Genomic DNA, 18,021 nt, shown 5'->3' with positions numbered 1-18,021 from the left:
GTCCGACAAAACAGAGAATAATTACTTCTTTAAGGAAACAATGGAAGAAGCTGGCTATGGACTTTAGTGTTTGTTCTCCACAATGCAGCCACACTTCTTGATGAGGTCACAACTCAGCCGGGGGTGTGCTGGAGCTGTCCTCCAGCTCAGAAAAACCTTTTTTTTTTTTTTTTTGTTTTACTTCTCTGAATCAGTGTGGGGATTCCTGTACTTCCCCTGGTGCTCCTCCATCACTCTTTCATCTGTGGGCAGGTGCAGACACAACTCTCCCCCTCTTTCTTCACCACAAACAGCACACTCGCTTTAGATAGTTCAACAATTCAAGTACTCCTTAGAAACAGTTTCTACTAGGCTTGGTAGGGTTTTGGCAGGCAGAGAGGTGGCCATTGATGGGCACCAGAGCCATGAGAACCTGAGGTGCTGTGTTTGAGCATCAGAGTTTATACGTATACATGATGTCCAGAAAAACAAGGACCCCTTACTTAGTTTCAAAATACTTTGCAATTATTTAAACATTTCATATGACCTTTGAAAATACACAGTATAATAGGTTTTTTTTTCTTAATTCATTCATAATTTGTGTTCTAAGTGTCCTCCTTCAATCTTGACACATTCACAAAGTCTTCAATGCCACTGAGTTGTTGGCTGAATGAATTCTAGAGTTTCATTAATGAAGAGCTCAACTGTTTTGTGAGCTGGGTGCCCTGGACCACTATCCTGTTCAAAAATAAAGTACTCGGAAAAGTCTCAAATTTCAGGCAGAAGTTTCTGCTGCAGTAGAATGTTTTGGGGTTATTTGGAAAAATGTTGGGGGTCCTGTTTTTTTCTGACTGTGTGTGTGTCTTTTTCTGAAACAGTGCACACTCTTTTCCTGATAGTGTGTACATGTGCAGTGTTCACCCATGTGCAGTGGTGCTCTGTCTGAAAAAAGGTGCAAACTGTTTCAAGAAGTTCGCCCTTTTTCCTATGTGCTTTCTTTCAAGAGTGCACTCAATTATCAGCAAATAACATGATGAATTTTATGGTTTTCTGTTCATGTTCAGGTTTTAACAACATGAGATATGTCATTGATATTTCCCATGTGGTGCCTTCCAGATACTGCAGAATAAACCTCCTTTAGAGAGCTGTCTGTAAAAAGCTTGGAAGGTGTTTTCTATGGAAATGGATCAGGGAATACAGTATATAAGGGTAGAGATAAATATCAGCAAGTAATGCAAGTGTGAAAAGCATTTTTAAACTGGTGAAGGAGGGTGTGATTTGGTCTTCTAGAATAAAGATGTCTATATGTGACAGAAAAAGTGGGATGCACCAATGTCTTGAAAAAAATAGTCTGCCCAGGCCTAGTATCCTTTCAGGCTTATCCTTAAGAGGTTTCCTGACCATATAGTGGGACAGATCTCTGCTCTGACCCCATTCTCTATCCTACTTCCTCCATAAAGAGACCTATATCATCCTTTTGTTATTAATATACCTACAGACTTCCTCAGCACTAGTTCTGCAATTTTCAGCAATGTTTCTTTCATTTTTAATTTTAGTTAGCTTGTAGGTGTATTTTCAAAGCACTTAGACTTACAAAGTTCCACAGTAACCTATGGAACTTTGTAAGTCTAAGTGCTTTGAAAATAATTAAGTTGATCACTCATGCTATGTAATCTATACATTTGCAAAGCTTCCTCTGTCCTTTCACTCTCATTATATTAATGGCTTTCCTTTTCAAATGCTACCTTCTTCACGTTTTGGTTAAATGCTATGGGCTATACCTTTATGTGTTTTTTTTTAATGCATGTTCTTTGATAGATCAATTTCTTCCCACCTTGCACATTTAAAAACCTCCCATTTCCCTATGCCTTTTTTTAAAACAAATTCTGCTTCCTAGTGATTTCACCCTGCAAATTATGCATAATATTTAAAACAAAATCCTTTTAAGTATGTTTTGGCTTTTGCTCTGAACATTGCCTCTTTTATTAATTGGGATCCTGCTATGTTTTTGTGACTTAGATTTGACCACTGTTTGAAACAGGATACTGGGCTTCATGGTCCTTTGGTCTAACCCAGTAAGACAGTATTGAGAGCTGGTACAAAGGTATTAGGCAAAGTAGGCCACCCTTCAGCCTTGTGCCCCTCCCCCACAAAGATTTTGCTTTCATATATATATGAAATGAGGACAATTTCCCAAATCAATTTATTCTCCTTGCATGATGTGTTATTTTGTTTTGACTGTAGCTGTTCCTTGCCAAACCTACCCCCCCCCCCCCCCCAACAACAAGTCTGCCTAATGGTTAAGCCAACCCTGGGACCTACTACTACTCTTTGGGTGTAAATGCCTAAAATTTGGTTTGTATGGTCAAAGAAACCCTCCTTGGCTTCTGTATGCAAGAGCCTTTCCACCTGCACCACATATGATTGGAAGAGCCACCTTGCTGCAGCCTCATCCCCTCCCCTCTCCGTCTTTTCATTAGGATCTTAAATTCATTCTCTGCAGCCTAACTCATTTTTACAGTCTCAGCTTTGAATATTATTTTGACTTCTTTTATAGATTCTGAGTAAGGCTTCCTGGCTCCGAAGTCAACACAGGAGTGGAAAAGATAATGATTTTCCCTGGAGAGGTGGGTCTGCCTTCTGAGAGACTGGCAGCCCTTCCAGCAGGAGACAAGAGTTCAACAAGTAAAACCAAAACAAAACGAAACTATAAATGAATGTTCTAGTTAACTTGGGATATTTTGGGCTTGGGGCACTTATGACAAAGTCTTTTTGCTATGATAAATTAATGTTTATAGTGAAAGGTGACGCAAAGGGGTTTGAAAATGTGGCTCTTGAAAGTCTTCCTAAATGTAACTGAGCCAGATGAATGTAGTAAGGGGAAGCGATTAAGTCGATCGTTCAGTTTCTGTTTTGGAGCTTGAATCACTCCTCTCATATATACTGTCTCCAGACTTCAGGTTCTGTCGCCCACCTCCGCCAAACTTAACTACTACCTAAATCCCAAGGGAAATGAGCAAGTACTCGCCGATTGGGTTTCACGGTATTTTCAGCCCCATTGGGCGTGTGTGTATGCCAAACATTTTACCACAACAAGCTATTTCTAGACTTTGGAAGGTTGAAATTGTACATTGCTCTGCGATTCAATTCAGGACGGCTCCTCCCGTGCATCGCACGCAAAACAGGTCACCTACGAGCAAGAGGGAACCGCTTTACAGATGCTCGAATTTAAGATGCTGAAGGGTGAAAGGCCAGTTTGGAACAGTCAATCTGTGACTTGTTCTCGGGCCGGAAGTCAAAGAGGATCCAAACACAGTTCAGTTTTGTGTCACTTCTAGCAAGCTCGAGCTGCAGAACTAAAAGCCCCGGGTCTCTTCCAAACCTGCGCCTGCTGTCGCCAGGACAAGCTGTGGAAGCTGTAGCAGAAATTTGGGGACTGGTCTAGTAGTGTAAAAGCAGTGAGACGTCACCTCTCTGATTTTTGCAGAGCTCCAAACGCTCAGGAAGTCGCCTGGTGGTGTGGTTTGAGAGCTGAACTCTGAAGGAGTTTTTGAAACAAAAGCAAAGCAAACCAACAATCGTCTCTACTTAAAAGTAAAACTAATTGTAACATTCTCCTCAATCACGCCGACTATGGTGTACACAAAAGTCACCTCTGCAATCCACGTTTCTTGGCACTTGTGACGGGTAAGGAGCTTCCTTTTTAACTCCTTTAAATGTAGATTCCTGTTAGGTATCTGTGAAATACCCCCAGGCACCCTGACGGCATTAAAGTCAAGTGCATCTGAGAACAACATTATTAGCAACACAGATCTCATAGATTTACTACAGTCAGAAAGGCAGCTCAGAGAAGTCTAGACGCACGTGGGCCTCTTCTGAATAGCACTAGAGATATACGTCCATCAACCCCCCCCCCCCCCCACTAGAAAATAAATATTCAGAATGGATGAATGTGATTCCTCCTGATCCCAGTTCTTGATAACGATCCAGATAGTTCTTCTGCTGAAAATCTTTCGAAAACTAACAATCTTTCAAAGGGTTTTGCCGTCAGCATAGGTAGCGGAATGGGGTGTGCCATAAGGGTCATGGCCCCCCACCAATATTTTACCTAACATGGCATCAGGGACTAGAGAGTTTGGGGATAAGGCTGCAGAACAACTTGTTTGGCTGCTCCGATCCAAAAAAATAAAAATGCCCCCCCCTGCCCTTGGCTGTCTTAAGGATCGATAAGTACATAACCTCCGCAAAATCCTTTATTACCATTTCATATATAACCACTAAATACTGTGTCAAATAAACAAAAAAAGTTGTAAAACGTTATACCTTGCCAAATGACCACTTTTCTATTAAGGAATATGACATGCCATAGAACAATTTGTTTTTTTGGAGGTTTTTTTTGTCAAAAACAGACCGGTTTTAGGTAGGATTGTAGGAATCCAGCAGCTGCCTAGTAATCTCGTAGATATTATTTTAAGAACTAGCTGAAGCTCTGCCATATGCTACGTTTCTTCGGGTCATCTACAAATGCCAGGTGTGTTTTGCAGCACGGTTTCCCACATCTGGACTCGGGACATGCTAAAGAGCTTTCTCCCCCTTTTCTCGCTTTAGGCCTCCAATTGCTGAGATTAGTTTACTCGGATTATTTGAGATCTCAGCAAAGCGGCCTTGATTTCAGGTAGGAGAGACTGAGGGCGCGGATTTAAATGCAGAGTATGCCGAGATTAAAAGAAAAAAACAATGTTCAGCAGCATCTTTAGTTGTAAATTATCCACTTTTAGCTCGATACTAAAGCCCCCAAAATTTCTGCATCCATAAATTGCATACAGCATCTAACAATAATTTAGAATAAGCGGGTCAATACTGTCATCCAAACCTACCGTTTCAGTTTGATCTTACTCTAATTAATCGAACCCTCCAAGAACTCAAGTTTTACCTTTGTTTTGAAAAAGCAAAACAAAACAGGATAATTTTGTATAATGGCAAACGTTTCCCTCTTGCAAAAATATCTATGATTTTTCTTTTAATCTAAATGTAAGAAGAGGCCTTGCTGAAAGACTCAGTGGCGGGTAGAATGAGGTGTGTGATATATGATGAAATTTGTCAAACTTTATCAAAGCCCTTTGATTTTGTAGCTTTTTTGTTGTCGGTTAAACTGTGCTGTTTTTCAAGGATGAATCAGCAACAGGTGTAGTAAAGGCAGAGCTCTCCCATCTAAACTTTGAGAATCTCTCTCTCCCTCTCAGAGCTGCCAAGTTACCCATTCCTGGTTTTAAATTGATATCCCAAAGGGGTGTAGTATTTGTAGTCCCTGATTCTATCCATTGAAACCAGTGCCGCAGGTCCCATAATGCACCAGGATGAGGCTGACAGAAATCTTGGATCGGCCTAAAAGTCTCCCTCCTGGAATGGGTAACTTGTCAGCTCTGATAGATAGATAGATTAAAGGGACAGATATTTTTGGCAACATATGTTCTTACTGATTTCAGATCCTCAAGTTCAGATACAAAAAAAGCTCAGCCAGTAATATATCCAATGTTTCAGACTACAGCTTTAATTAAGCAAATTCCATAGGATATAGTGTGAAATTTTTAATAGTTTGAATGATAGGTTGCCCTGTTAAGCTACATCACCTACAATTTCTCTGTTGACCTTTAAGGAGGAGGAGCCTAATGTTTAGTGCAGTGAGATGAGAACCTGGGCATCTGGGTTCAATTCCCACTGCAACGCCTTGTGACACTGGGTAAGTCACCTAACCTTCCATCGCCCCAGGTACAAAACCCACCTAAGATTGTGAGTCAACTAGGTAGAGCGCTGTATACGCCTAGTAGCGCTAAAGAAATGGTTTGTACGTGTAAGGGTGGAAGAGAGCGGGTCTCTTCTGTTGTTGGCTGTAACTCAAGTCCAAGGTACACAGTACTTTAGATTTGTAATGAACATGAGATTCTGGAAGCAGAGATGAAGAGCTGGGGAAAGGAAGAGGTTTCTCTCTGTACAGGAAATGTTACGGGGGTGCTTCTTGTACCCAGAATCCTTTCATATTCCGGTCTGCACCAAAAGATGATTTCTTATTCCCTATAAAGCGAAGTGGTGATTAATAATAATAGCAATTCTACAGCCCCGGCTCAAGAACAAATAAAACAGGGCTTGATTTGAGGAGCAATCGGTGTTTTATATAAAGATTACCAATTATTCGTTAAAAACCCCCCACACCATTATAATTACAGATCCCCTAACTGTCTTCTAATATTCCGCTCAAAACAGAAATGTTTTCACTTATCACAAAGGCTTGTGTTGTCCAGTTGCAAACATAGGAGCCGGCTCTGTGGGTGCTTGAGCACCACCCAATATTGAGAAAATTCATTGCATGTGTCCAGAGAGGGGTTATTTCCACTAGGCTTAGCACCCCCAATAATTTTGAAAAGTTGGCTCCTATGGTTGCAAGCAATAATCATCTTACAAAGCAAGGTATAAAAAAAAACCAGCATACAAGGGGACGTGTATTAGGGTGAAAGAGATATATTGCAAATAAATATCACTACAATTAGTTGCCATATAATTCCACAATGCATTTGGTTGTGTGATAACAAAATTGCACAGTATATTTACGCTTATTTTCAGATAAGCAGTAGTAGCAATAACACAGTAATTTCATACATAGAAAACATTGACAGTTTATATTAACAGCTTTTCAATAACGTGAATCCACCGGGTATTATTGACACAGCTCCTTGATCTGTTCCAGAGATATGTTGTCCTCGGCAAGATCTACTAGCTCAGGTTTCTGCCAGGGATTGTGTAAACTGATTAGGGTGAAAGAGAGCAGCTTTTAATGATCCCTCTCCATCAGCAGGTCTGATCGCCTTTAGAAACTTTCTCTAGCATTCACCTATTGCTCGAAAGCTCTTGACTAAATAATAGTGTGTGTGTGGGGGGGGGGGGTGAACCTACCCCAGTTTTAATTCTGCCGTGTTTCTCTGCACGGTTTGAACACATGCATCCCTCCCCCCCCCCCCCCCCCCCCCCCGCTCAGTAGAGTCCCAGAAACGTGAGATTATTCTTCCCCTAGAAGCCGATCATTCAGCGGGTTTTATTTTTCATTCTCTCACGTCATAAAATATTGATCTCCAGTTTTCTGGAAGAGTAGAAGACGTTTCCCTTACAGAGCAGGGGCCGGAATGACAGCTTTTAAACAAAATTGTGGGGAGCTAGATAAGATCTTATCCCAAAACGTGAACGAAATAAGGGGGTCGTTAACTTTCATACCATCCGTTTTTAAGCCAAGTCAGTTGTCTGCTCCTTGCAGTGAGCAAGAATGGCCCTGGATGAGTGTAATTTCCCTGTCTCTCTTGCTCCACAGAGTGCCAAGGATGTCTGTTATCAGGCTTCTGATGAAAGACAGTGTGGAGCATTGAGTAACTAGAGTTTGAGTAAGAGGGTGCAATAGAAACATCGGTTATTCTGAGTCTTGAGGGGTTGATTTCCCTGCTGAGATACAACCACCACACACAAAAAAAAGTCAGCTCCAGTGCTGCAGAGAGATGGAGTCTGCTGCAGCCACCTGTCCCAATGACACCTGGTGAACGGAGCAAAGCACTGCGCATGCTCCTCCTCCTCCGTCCTTGGCTCTACCTCCCCAGGTCCTGCATTCCTAACCAAGGCTTTCTCAAATCTTTCCCTAGATCACAGCTCAGCCTGGAACATTAAGCAGATTGACTTTTGGGGCAGCAGAGCGTGAGTTGCAGCTGCTGCATCATGCCCAGATCTTTCCTGGTGAAGAGCAAGAAGGCTCACAGCTACCACCAGCCCCGGTCTCCGGAGGATGGCTACAACCTGCGCCTGGAGAACCTGTTAACTCACATCCGTGCAGGTATGGAAGCAGGAGCCTGCGCCCCGGCCGTTACCCAGTCGAGAACTCCCTCAAAGACTTCTGGCAAGCCCTAGAAATGCCACCATGGCACTTAGCAATGTGTGTGGCTTCTGCTCTTTAATTTGTCTGGGGATCGCAACCAGTAGAACAGTGAAGTAGCAAACACTGCAAAAAAAAAAAAAAATGATTTCAGAATTAATCCTAAATGGATTTGTACCGAATATTGTTATTGCCTGAAAAAATATGCGTCCTTTATCTGTGTTTAATTTTAGAACGCCAGAAAAGCACTCTGAAATGTTTTCTGGTGCATAATTTCAGACAGTTTTAATAGGTAACATTTAGTTTGCAAGACAGTTTGTATAGGTGGCATTTATTTTGACACGGTTAAGGTTGCGCTATGTATATATAAATCCGCTAGAACGTTTAGAATGTAAGGACCAGATATAGTTTAAAAGTTATTAAATATTAGTTCTGGCTTTCTACAATACGGATTTGTCAGCATAAAATAAATAGACGCTGTCAATTGTTCTATTGTCACTGGAGAGAAGAAAAGCGCAAATATCGTGCACTTTATTTTTGATGGTACTTAGGTATAAAGGATTTAATCATTTCGTTTGCCTTTTTTCGTTGTTTATTGGTACATGCAGACACTAAGCTTGTGGATGAGGCAGAACCCGGATGCCAAGGTGGTTTTACTCCCGACTCCCACTTGGGGGAAGTGGCCGATGTGTCCCCCGAGTCCCCCCCAGGCTGCGAGGGCAGCGGCTGTGACAGCACAGCGGCCGAGTATGAGGATTACTGGAGACCCCCTTCCCCTTCTGTCTCACCAGGTACCCCGGGCATGTCACACCTCCTAAACACAATTAGAAAAGATGTATTGGTTAAACTTGTACCAGTGAATAGACTGCCTAATAAATAGATCAAACGTGAAATGTAGAAACATCTAAAAATATACAGAACAGATTTCTTTGTTTAGCATGAAACATTAGGTTGCCCTGTTTGAGTTCTTCTCAAATCATGCTATAATTTAGCGGCTCAACACGAAAAGAATGAAAAGATTTTGCCAGACCCTTGGTCAGATTATTAGATTATTCTACTACTACTTAACATTTCTAGAGCGCTACTAGGGTTACGCAGCGCTGTACAAATTAACAAATAAGGACGGTCCCTGCAGTCTCACAGCCTAAAAAAAAAAAAAATCACATTTTTCCAGGATCAATGTAATTCACAAGCTGCAATTTACTTTTAAAAATTTCGATGTAAACTATTTCAGCAACAAAAAAAATTGTATCTTTGTAACTGCAGAATTTTATAATGTTTTTATGCGATAGAAACTCGGACGTTATTCTACGTGCTGTTTTGATTGAATTCTTGATATATCGCACACAATTTCTGTATGTATAGCATACCAGTAAATTTAATAACATTAATTTATAAAATGATACAAAATTCTTAATTTTTCAAATCATGAGACTAATATTTTATTTTATTAATTTGTGCAACATCCGTAAATTTGGTTAATAGTTTACAAAAAAAAGAAATCATGAATATCTGAAAAATCACAACGAGATAAGTTTTTGCTTTATCGGGATTTAAGTGTTTTTCCACTTTAGTTAAGCAAATGCACTGCTGCTGGCGGCTGTTCCCCTCGAAATGAGCACGGTGTTGCTTCTGAAGTGTGTTTTCTACTCGTTGTTATAATGAGTTTATGCACAGCAGAGTTTTTAAATTTGACGGGCTCAATCCCTGAGATTAGGTTTTGTTGCTTTTCAGTTCATCACGTGTAACTAATGCACATATAGCGCCAGAACGTCAGCCTTGTAGCAAACCTCTAGTGACGTCAGATTTGGTGACATCATCAGGTGTAATTTTAACAATGATTTTCATTATGATTTGCTTTACAGCAAGACAATCTGACCACAGCCTGAAAAGTATTTTCAATGGATCGCCCACATGTTGAATAGTAATTGCAAATTGCTTAGCTTACCTCCCTGTTGTGTTTTGAAAACTTTCAGATCGCTGCGCGTTTCTTGAAAAACATAAAAAAGATGATTTCTTAACTGACTTTGATATTATTAGTCCAGCAATAATAATGCACCGCTTCAAATCTTAGAATACTACATTGAAAATGGAGCGGCATTCACAGGGGCTGCTTATCAGGGCCGTTCAGAGAGCCTTAGAGGTCCTGAGGCAGTACAGATTAGGAGACCCCAAAGTCACGAATTTATAATTTAAAAAAAAAATCAGATGTAGAAGTAGCTTTGGAAAGGGAGGCCCTTTTCTCTTTGTGAGACCAGGACCAAATAGCTGTGCTGTACCCAGGGGCATAGCTAGGTGGGGCCACAGGGGCCTGGGCCCCCACAGATTTAGCCCTGGGCCCCTCTACTTTTGACACCCCCCCTGCCGCCACCGCTGCCAACCCCTCCTGCCACTTTCGACCCCCCCTCCCACCACTGCCACCGATCCTCCCCCGCCTCCGCTGCCAGGTACCTTTACTGGCAGGGATCCACAACCCCCGACAGCCGAAGTCTTCTTCAGCTTTGGTCTCCGGTGAATTCGCTGATCTGTTTCTGTCAGTCCTGACTCCTGATATCCTGCATGCACGTCCTGCATGTCAGGAGTCAGGACTCACACAAACAGATCAGCGAACACACTGGAGACCAGCGCTGAAGAAGACTTCGGCTGTCGGGGGTTGTGGATCCCTGCCAGTAAAGGTACCTGGCTTCGAGGGAGGGGGCAGCAGTGGAGGGAGGTGGGCTAAAATGTGCCCCCCACCTCAGGCTCTGGAACCCCCTCCCGCTGAGGTCTGGGTACGCCCCTGGTTGTACCCCCCACCCCTCCCCCCATAGGTCCTGTTATCTATTTCAGCTTAGTTAGTGACTGGTTTGGAGGGACACTGTTTTGAAGACTGGAAGCTTAAAGCCTTCTTCTGGCTCTCGATTTCAGGCTCTGAGAAGTCACCATGCCCATCCCCGGAGCAAAGCCCGCAATTTTCGCTGCCCTACACGTGGAGGCCAGAGCTGCGTACACTGGTGCAGAGTTACGGCCACACAGCTCCAATTGGCCTCTACGGTCCCGAGCGCAGCTCCACCCTTGGACTCTATGCTGACTTTAGCCCAGCTGGCCGATTGTATGGTGGGCCAAGCCTTTACCCTGAGCGCCGGCCCCAGCAGCAGGACAAGGGTCCCGGCATCAAAGTGGAGGCAGATGTGCTGTGCACCCGCCTGCTCCTTTCCAGTGGCAGCTACAAGTGCATCAAATGCAGCAAGGTGGGTGAGAGGAGGGAGAGATGTCAGAGGGTGAATGAGGAAGAGAGATATGCATGTGTTAGGTAAGCGAGGGAGCTGTTCAGGTAGATGAATGAGGGAGGGAGGTGTGCCAGTGGTGGGTGAGGGAATGTTTAATGGTACATGAAAAACCACCTTTAAAATTAAAATCTCAGAAAAAAAGGAACTACAATTTTCAAATAGGAAAAAATAAAAATAGGAGGAGGAGAGGAGAGGGAAAGGATAAGTAGGAGAAGAAAACGTGTATAAATACACAAGTATTGCCACACTGGGACAGACGAAAGGTCCATTAAGCCCAGCATCCTGTTTCCAACAGTGGCCAATCCAGGTCACAAATACCTGGCAAGATCCCAGAAAACTCAATACATTTTATGCTGCTTATCCCAGAAATAAGCAGTGGATATTTCCCAAGTCAATTTAATAATGGTCTATGGACTTTTCTATTAGGAAGCCGTCCAGACCCATTTTAAACCCTGCTAAGCTAACCACCTTTACCACATTCTCTGGCAACAAATTACAGAGTTTATTTACACATTGAGTGAAGAAACATTTTCTCCGATTCGTATTAAATTTACTACTTTGTAGCTTCATCGCATTCCCCCTAGTCCTGGTTGCAGGTGTTGGATGAGGAAGTAAGGATGTGAGGGAGGAAAAGAGCAAAAGAGATGTGCAGGCATTGCATCAATGAGGAAGGAGGTGTGCATGTTTGGATGAGGATGCAGGGGGTGATGAAGGGAGCAGCCCAGGTGGAGGAACGAGGGAGGTGTGCTGGGGCTGAGTCAGAGAAGGAAGTGTGCAGGTGTTGGGTGAGGAAAGGATTCATGTGGTCCTATTTTTTTTATTGCTCACCCGTTGCCTTGATGCTTTATTGCTGCAGGTTTTCTCCACACCGCATGGACTTGAGGTTCACGTGCGCAGGTCCCACAGTGGCACACGACCCTTTGCCTGTGAAATGTGCGGCAAAACCTTTGGCCATGCAGTGAGCCTGGAACAGCATAAAGCTGTGCACTCGCAGGTAATTCACACCATGACCATGTAGAAAAGTAAAGCACATTCACTCATGTAATTTGTTTTATGCACAGAATGCCTGCTACTTGTCTACTACAATAGATAAAGTACACCTAAATTAAAACCAACAAAGGGGGTGGAATCTAAGAAATAAAGCTATCAAATGCTGAAACAGTAAGAGCCCTTTATCAGGCAAATACATTTTTTGGCCACCTATTTCAGGTAGTGTCAGAGTGATCCAGGGCTAGCTATGCTACCAGGCAGACTAGGCATCCACCTGGGGGGGGCACTATTTGGCGAATGGCAACATCTTCTCTCCCATTCCCTACCCCCATCTCCCCTCTCTTCCAGGCCTCTGCAGCCATTGCTGTCCTACCTTTTCCAGGATGCAGGCAGAACTTGAAAGCGGAGCCACTGTGCAGTCTACAAACACAGGCCCATACACAAGCATTGCCACCTCCCCTTTCTCCCCCTGACAGGAACTCCTGCCACCGGGGGAGGGGGTACACAGCAATGCTTGAGCGTGGGCCTGTCTTTAAAGTCCATGCAAAGGCTCTGAATCTGCTCTCAACGTCCACCTGGGGCCAGGAAAATATAGAGCAGCTCTAGCAGCCATGGGAGCAGGAAAGGGGGAGAGGGGATACTGGACATGGGATGGGGGAGTAGGGAAATGTAAAGAAGATGCTGAATGGGGGGGGGGGGTAAGGAGAGGAAATGGGGATGGTGGCCATCTGGGAATGTTGGCTACTTAGGGAGGGAAGGATGGGGGATTCTGGCCATCTGGGTGGAGGGGTGGGAAGGGAAATGTTTCTCACTTAAGGGGGAAAAGAAGGGTGATGCTGAGCTATGGGGGGGGGGGGGGTTAGAGAGGGAAGGGGAGATGCTGGACTACAGTGGGATAGGGCTTTGGGCCACCCTGGGGGAGGGGGATGCATAGGTGAAGCTTTGTCTAGGGCATCAGTTACCCTTGGGCCGGCCTTGGGGTGGATTTAATTGTTGGAGGGGTCATAGGCTATAAAAGTTAATGGGGGGGGGGGGCAGAGGAGAGACCCAAGGCAGAAGGACTACCTAGGGCTTCTAAAACCCTTGCACCAGTACTGTGCACAGTGGAAATATTGACATATTTAATTTCGCCTCTGGAACAGTGTCAAGCTGGTGCCCCTGGTCTCACCTGCCATCCCCCTCCCGCTACATTACCCCTCCTCCTATGTCCACCTACCCCATGCTTATACCTCTCCTACTCCCTTCACCCTTATCTCTCCCTATCTACCAATCTCTCTTCTTATTATTCTACTACACTTCACTTATATTTTCTCTATCAATATTATGTAATCCCAATTACTATGTAAGCCGCATTGAACCTACTTTAGTGGGAAAGCGCAGGGTACAAATGTAATAAATAAATAAAAAAAAAAAATAAAAAAAATAAAAAAAAAATAAAAAAAAAAAATATATATATATATATATATATATATATATATATATATATATATATATGTATATATATATATATATGTTCACTGCTGTTCTAAACTGATGGGAGGACTGATGGATTTTATGTAACCTCTTATGCAGGTGTCCTTTCACTTTAATCCATGGTCGTTTAGAAAACATTATGAGCAACAACATTTACAAGTGTTTTTTTATTTCTGCAGATGTTGAAATAATATTAGGAAATTTGTCTCATTAAGAGAAGGCCTTTTTTGGCCTGATGGTTTCTTCCTATTTCTTTGAGCTTCAAACTGAATCACAACCAGCCTCTGTTGGGCTATGGAACCATGAGCATTTGTTCACAGAACACCAGGGCCGCCGAGAGGGGGGGCAAAATTCTCCGGGCCCGGTGCCGGGGTCAGGCCGCCAGCGCTGTAGTCCCCAGTCTCACCTGCCTGCCTCCTCAGCTTCGGGCCCCCTGCATTCGAAGCGGCAGTCACAGATCGCCTCCCTTCGGGCCTTCCCTCCCTGTGTCCTACCCTCGCGGAAACCAGAAGCTACATCAGACGAGGGCGGGTCACAGGAAGGGAAGGCCAGAAGAGAGGCGATCTGCGACTGCTGCTTTGAATGCAGGGGGCCTAGAGCCATGGAGGCAGGCAGGTGAGACCGCGGACTAGAGTGGCAGGGGGGTGGTGGAGGCGGGGCGGCCTTGCCCCAGGCCCGGCCTTGTCTCTCGGCGGCCCTGCAGAATACCAGAGAGTTTCCCCATTTTGTGCCCCTTTTTCCCCATCTAGCCCAGCTGTCACAGTGATGATGCTTGGCCAGAAGTCACAGACCATGGTCATGGTGGAATCACACCCTTTGCTGGGCCCAAGGCAAACAAATGCATTGGGCCCCTATTGTAATATAAAAACACTTTAAAACTCTGACAAAGAAGCCCAGCATAGTTCTGACTGCAAAGTGAGAAAGCAGCAAGTAAGAAGCCCTGCTCACAGACTCCTCCTGTCAGCTACAGGATCAAACACAGAGGGTGAGGAGACATGATAGACTTCTGTGGTCAGTGGTGGCTTTCCACTCCCCCCCTCCCCAACCCCAGTATTCTTCCTTTCAGTAGCTGACTTACCAGAACAAAATTCAGCTTTTAGGGAGACGTTTTGGCCAGTCCTGGTTTAAAATGTACATCCCAAAGCGGTGTAGTATTTTGTAGTCCATGATTCTAGCCATTGAAATCAGTGCTGCAGGTCCCAGGTTGGTAGAAATCCAGGACTGGCCAAAACATCTCCCTCCTGGAATGAGTAACTTGGCAGCTCTGCATTTGGGGTCTGGACATGAGTCTTTGCCTTAATCCTCCTTAACTATGGCCTCAATGATCAGAAGCAAACGTGGGTGCTAGAGGCCAATAGTGCCATACTAGCACCCGCGTTCGCTCCCGACCGATGATCAGAGCCAACGAGTGCGTGTAACAATGCGCTTGCCAGCAATGAACGCAATGAGCATGCAAATGTATGGTAAACAGGCCATCAGCTATTCCTCCCCAGTGCTCAGCGGGCAGCGCACCAAACATTGGTGCTGTTCTCGCAGCAAACCCTACTCCAGCTCAGAGCTGACGTTAGGGTTTGCGGAGCATTGGGGAGGAATGGGGAGCATTTGCATGCTAGCAGGTCCCCCCCATACCCCCCACAAGCAGTCCAGGCCCAGGTGGCTAGTGTCCCTGGCACAGCGACACGGGGGGAGGGCAGGAGGTCTGGCAGACTTCCTGTCCCCAAGTCCCCCCCCCCCAACATGAGGGCCCAGTGGATCTCTAACCCCCATAATAACCAAAAATGTAAACCCTGGTGGCCAAAGTGGGCTGCCATGTGAACCCCAAGCTTCCCTGTTGTCCTTTGTCACTGGAGAAGGGAGTAGAACACTCCCTCCTTGTCCAGTGCTGCCTTCAAAATGGCACCCTGCCCTGCCCAGTGTAACCTGGGATGTGCTGGGTGGGGCTTCTCTACCATACCTCTGCCATTTTCTCATTTGACAGGCAAAAGCCCAGACCTGTCAGACTAGTGCCTAATCCTCCTGCACTTTCCCCCTATGTTCAGAGCTAATTGCGTGCCTATATTTGCATGCAATTAGCTCTAATCATAGGGGAGGTTTAGCCCTGCGCTGTTCCGGTGCTATTTTGAGAGTGCTGTTTGGAACAGTGCAGGGCTTCTGATCATCTGCCTTTATGACTCTTTCTAGATCCTGGCATGTGTACATCCTGAGTTTGGCCACTAGGTAGCATGATTGTGTAATGGCTGGAACTTGCCCTCCACCTGAAGGACCATGAAAAAGCTTTTTAAAATTCAGCACAGTTCTTATTTTTTAAGTTGTTTGTAGTTAACCACACATACACACTCACACACAGTAAGCCAAAGGCAGCCAAAATATTTTGTGTCAATATCTTTATTGCTAGATTGATAAAGTTACTCTTGTTCAAACCTCTTTTGACTCTAGTTTGCTTTTTGTTTTCTATCTTATTAATCATTTTCCCTCCTGTGTTTCATAGTGACTAGATCTGCAGTCCACATTGAGCCTGCAAAAAGGTGGGAAAATGGGGGATACAAATGCAACAAATAAATAAATATCTCCAAAGGGATAGCATTCAGAGAAGGGCTACTGAAATAGCAGTGGCTGCACATGAGGTCGTAGGAAGTGACATTTAAGGATCTAAATACCTATTCCTAGAAAAGAGAAGTGGCTGGGGATATTATGAGAGAGGCATCAGCAATCTGAAAGGTATAAATAATGTGCAAAAATCAAGTATTTTTCAGTGAAGAAGAAATTATAGAAGAAGATGGGGAAGCCACTTCTTGCCCTGGGATTGGTAGCATAAATGTTGCTACTATTTGGTTTTCTGCCAGGTATTTGTGACTGTTGGAAACAGGATACTGGGCTGGATGGACAATTGGTCTGACCCAGTATGGCTGTTCTTATGTTCTCAGTGCGTTTTTTTCTAGCGAAAAAGATGCCAGTACTCAAATGACAGGCCACCTTTCAGGGGTGAGATGATCACTGAGGGACCCACCCCACAATAGCCAGGTCCCCTGCAACTAGTTACTGAATCTATGACAAGGCAGAATTGGTGTGTAGAGCCTGAGCTATTTTATTTATTTATTAGGATTTATTTACTGCCTTTTTGAAGGAATTCACTCAAGGTGGTGGGGACCGTGGGTCAATTTTAGCAGACAATGGAAAAGGTGCTGGTACTCAGTACCCCCTCAAAAAAAGCCCTGTATGTTCTTATCGTGTAATGAGACTCAAAGGGAGAGAACACAAGCATAACATAAAGGGGTATGGGTGCATGTTTAGAATGGATGGATTTTAGGGGGGTTCACCTTTGATATATTGTTGGATGTAAGAGAGATGGTGAATGCCACACAACAGTAAGAAGTTTCCAGAAAACATGGGATTAGCATAGATGATGGAGTGAGGTTATGAAACCTGATCTGTAATATTGTATCAGGAACGAGCCTTCTCTGCCACCATGTTCTCTCTTTCTGTGTCTCTGTCTCTTACTTCAGATTCTGTGAACATATCCTGTTAAAAACAGAGGGGAGGGTATTGACAAAAGAAATGTGCATGAGGAGCCGATGATCTTCAGGATGTAGTGACTAGAGCCCTGCACGGAGGATGTTTTCATGAGGGGACGTCATACACTAATGTCTCATTTATGTTTAGTGTACATCTATTTATTTATTTATTAGGATTTATTTACCGTGGAGGAGTAGCCTAGTGGTTACTGCAGTGGACTTTGATTATGGGGAACTGAGTTCAATTCCCACTGCAGCTCCTTGTGACTCTGGGCAAGTCACTTAACCCTCCATTGCCCCTGGTACAAAATAAGTACCTGAATATATGTAAACCGCTTTGAATGTAGTTGCAAAACAAAAAAAAAAACAACTCAGAAAGGCAGTATATCAAGTCCCATTTCCCCTTCCCTTTTCCTTTTTGGAGGAATTCACTCGTCAGTGTACAGCAAGAATAATTCAAACTTAAGCAATAGACAATTACAGCAGTAAAAACATTCAAATAACAATTCAAATTATGGCATAGTATACTACTTACAATGTCAACACAATATGTACAAAACATTTTAATAGACAGCATAGGATATAAGCAAAGATGGAACCTATAGATAGGTAAGATAGAGTAACAGGAGTAAGAAAATAAGGGGATCAATTTAAGAAAGTTGCACAGTAGCACTATAGAAATGAATGGTAGTAATGCTGTGATTGTAAATCACATATAGTGCAGTTCTTAATACTTAAGACGGCAGAAACACCATTTGAATAAAGAACAGGACCTCTGCAGTTTCTGGTTGCCCTAGGTTTCCCCACCCCCACTTTCTGAAAGGCTTCCTTCTGCCTCTGGTGCACCTGCTTATGGTTATCCCCTCCTTGTCACAATGGACAATCTGAGATC

The 18,021-nt window shown here is 43.9% G+C and overlaps 1 protein-coding gene across 4 annotated transcripts in view; it reads left to right on the top strand.

Moving 5' to 3' along the window:
* The first annotated feature begins 3,185 nt into the window (after positions 1–3,185).
* The window catches only part of GFI1 (growth factor independent 1 transcriptional repressor), a 31,002-nt gene continuing 16,166 nt past the window's right edge, over positions 3,186–18,021 (top strand). Inside the window, exons 1-5 of one of the 4 annotated variants that reach the window (XM_030207311.1) lie at positions 3,186–3,666; positions 7,659–7,846; positions 8,494–8,676; positions 10,793–11,115; positions 12,011–12,148. In XM_030207311.1, coding sequence (XP_030063171.1) covers positions 7,732–7,846; positions 8,494–8,676; positions 10,793–11,115; positions 12,011–12,148 — 759 coding nt within the window. In that variant the 5' untranslated portion in view covers positions 3,186–3,666; positions 7,659–7,731. Of the gene's footprint in view, positions 3,667–7,429; positions 7,847–8,493; positions 8,677–10,792; positions 11,116–12,010; positions 12,149–18,021 lie in introns of those variants that run through there. The other 3 variants (XM_030207312.1, XM_030207310.1, XM_030207313.1) reach the window with 3 other exon arrangements.

The sequence above is a fragment of the Microcaecilia unicolor genome, chromosome 6, assembly GCF_901765095.1.
Source record: "Microcaecilia unicolor chromosome 6, aMicUni1.1, whole genome shotgun sequence".
NCBI classification, from domain to species: domain Eukaryota; kingdom Metazoa; phylum Chordata; class Amphibia; order Gymnophiona; family Siphonopidae; genus Microcaecilia; species Microcaecilia unicolor.
Note: the sequence above shows the minus strand (reverse complement) of the source record. Positions and strands in the feature narration are given on the sequence as shown.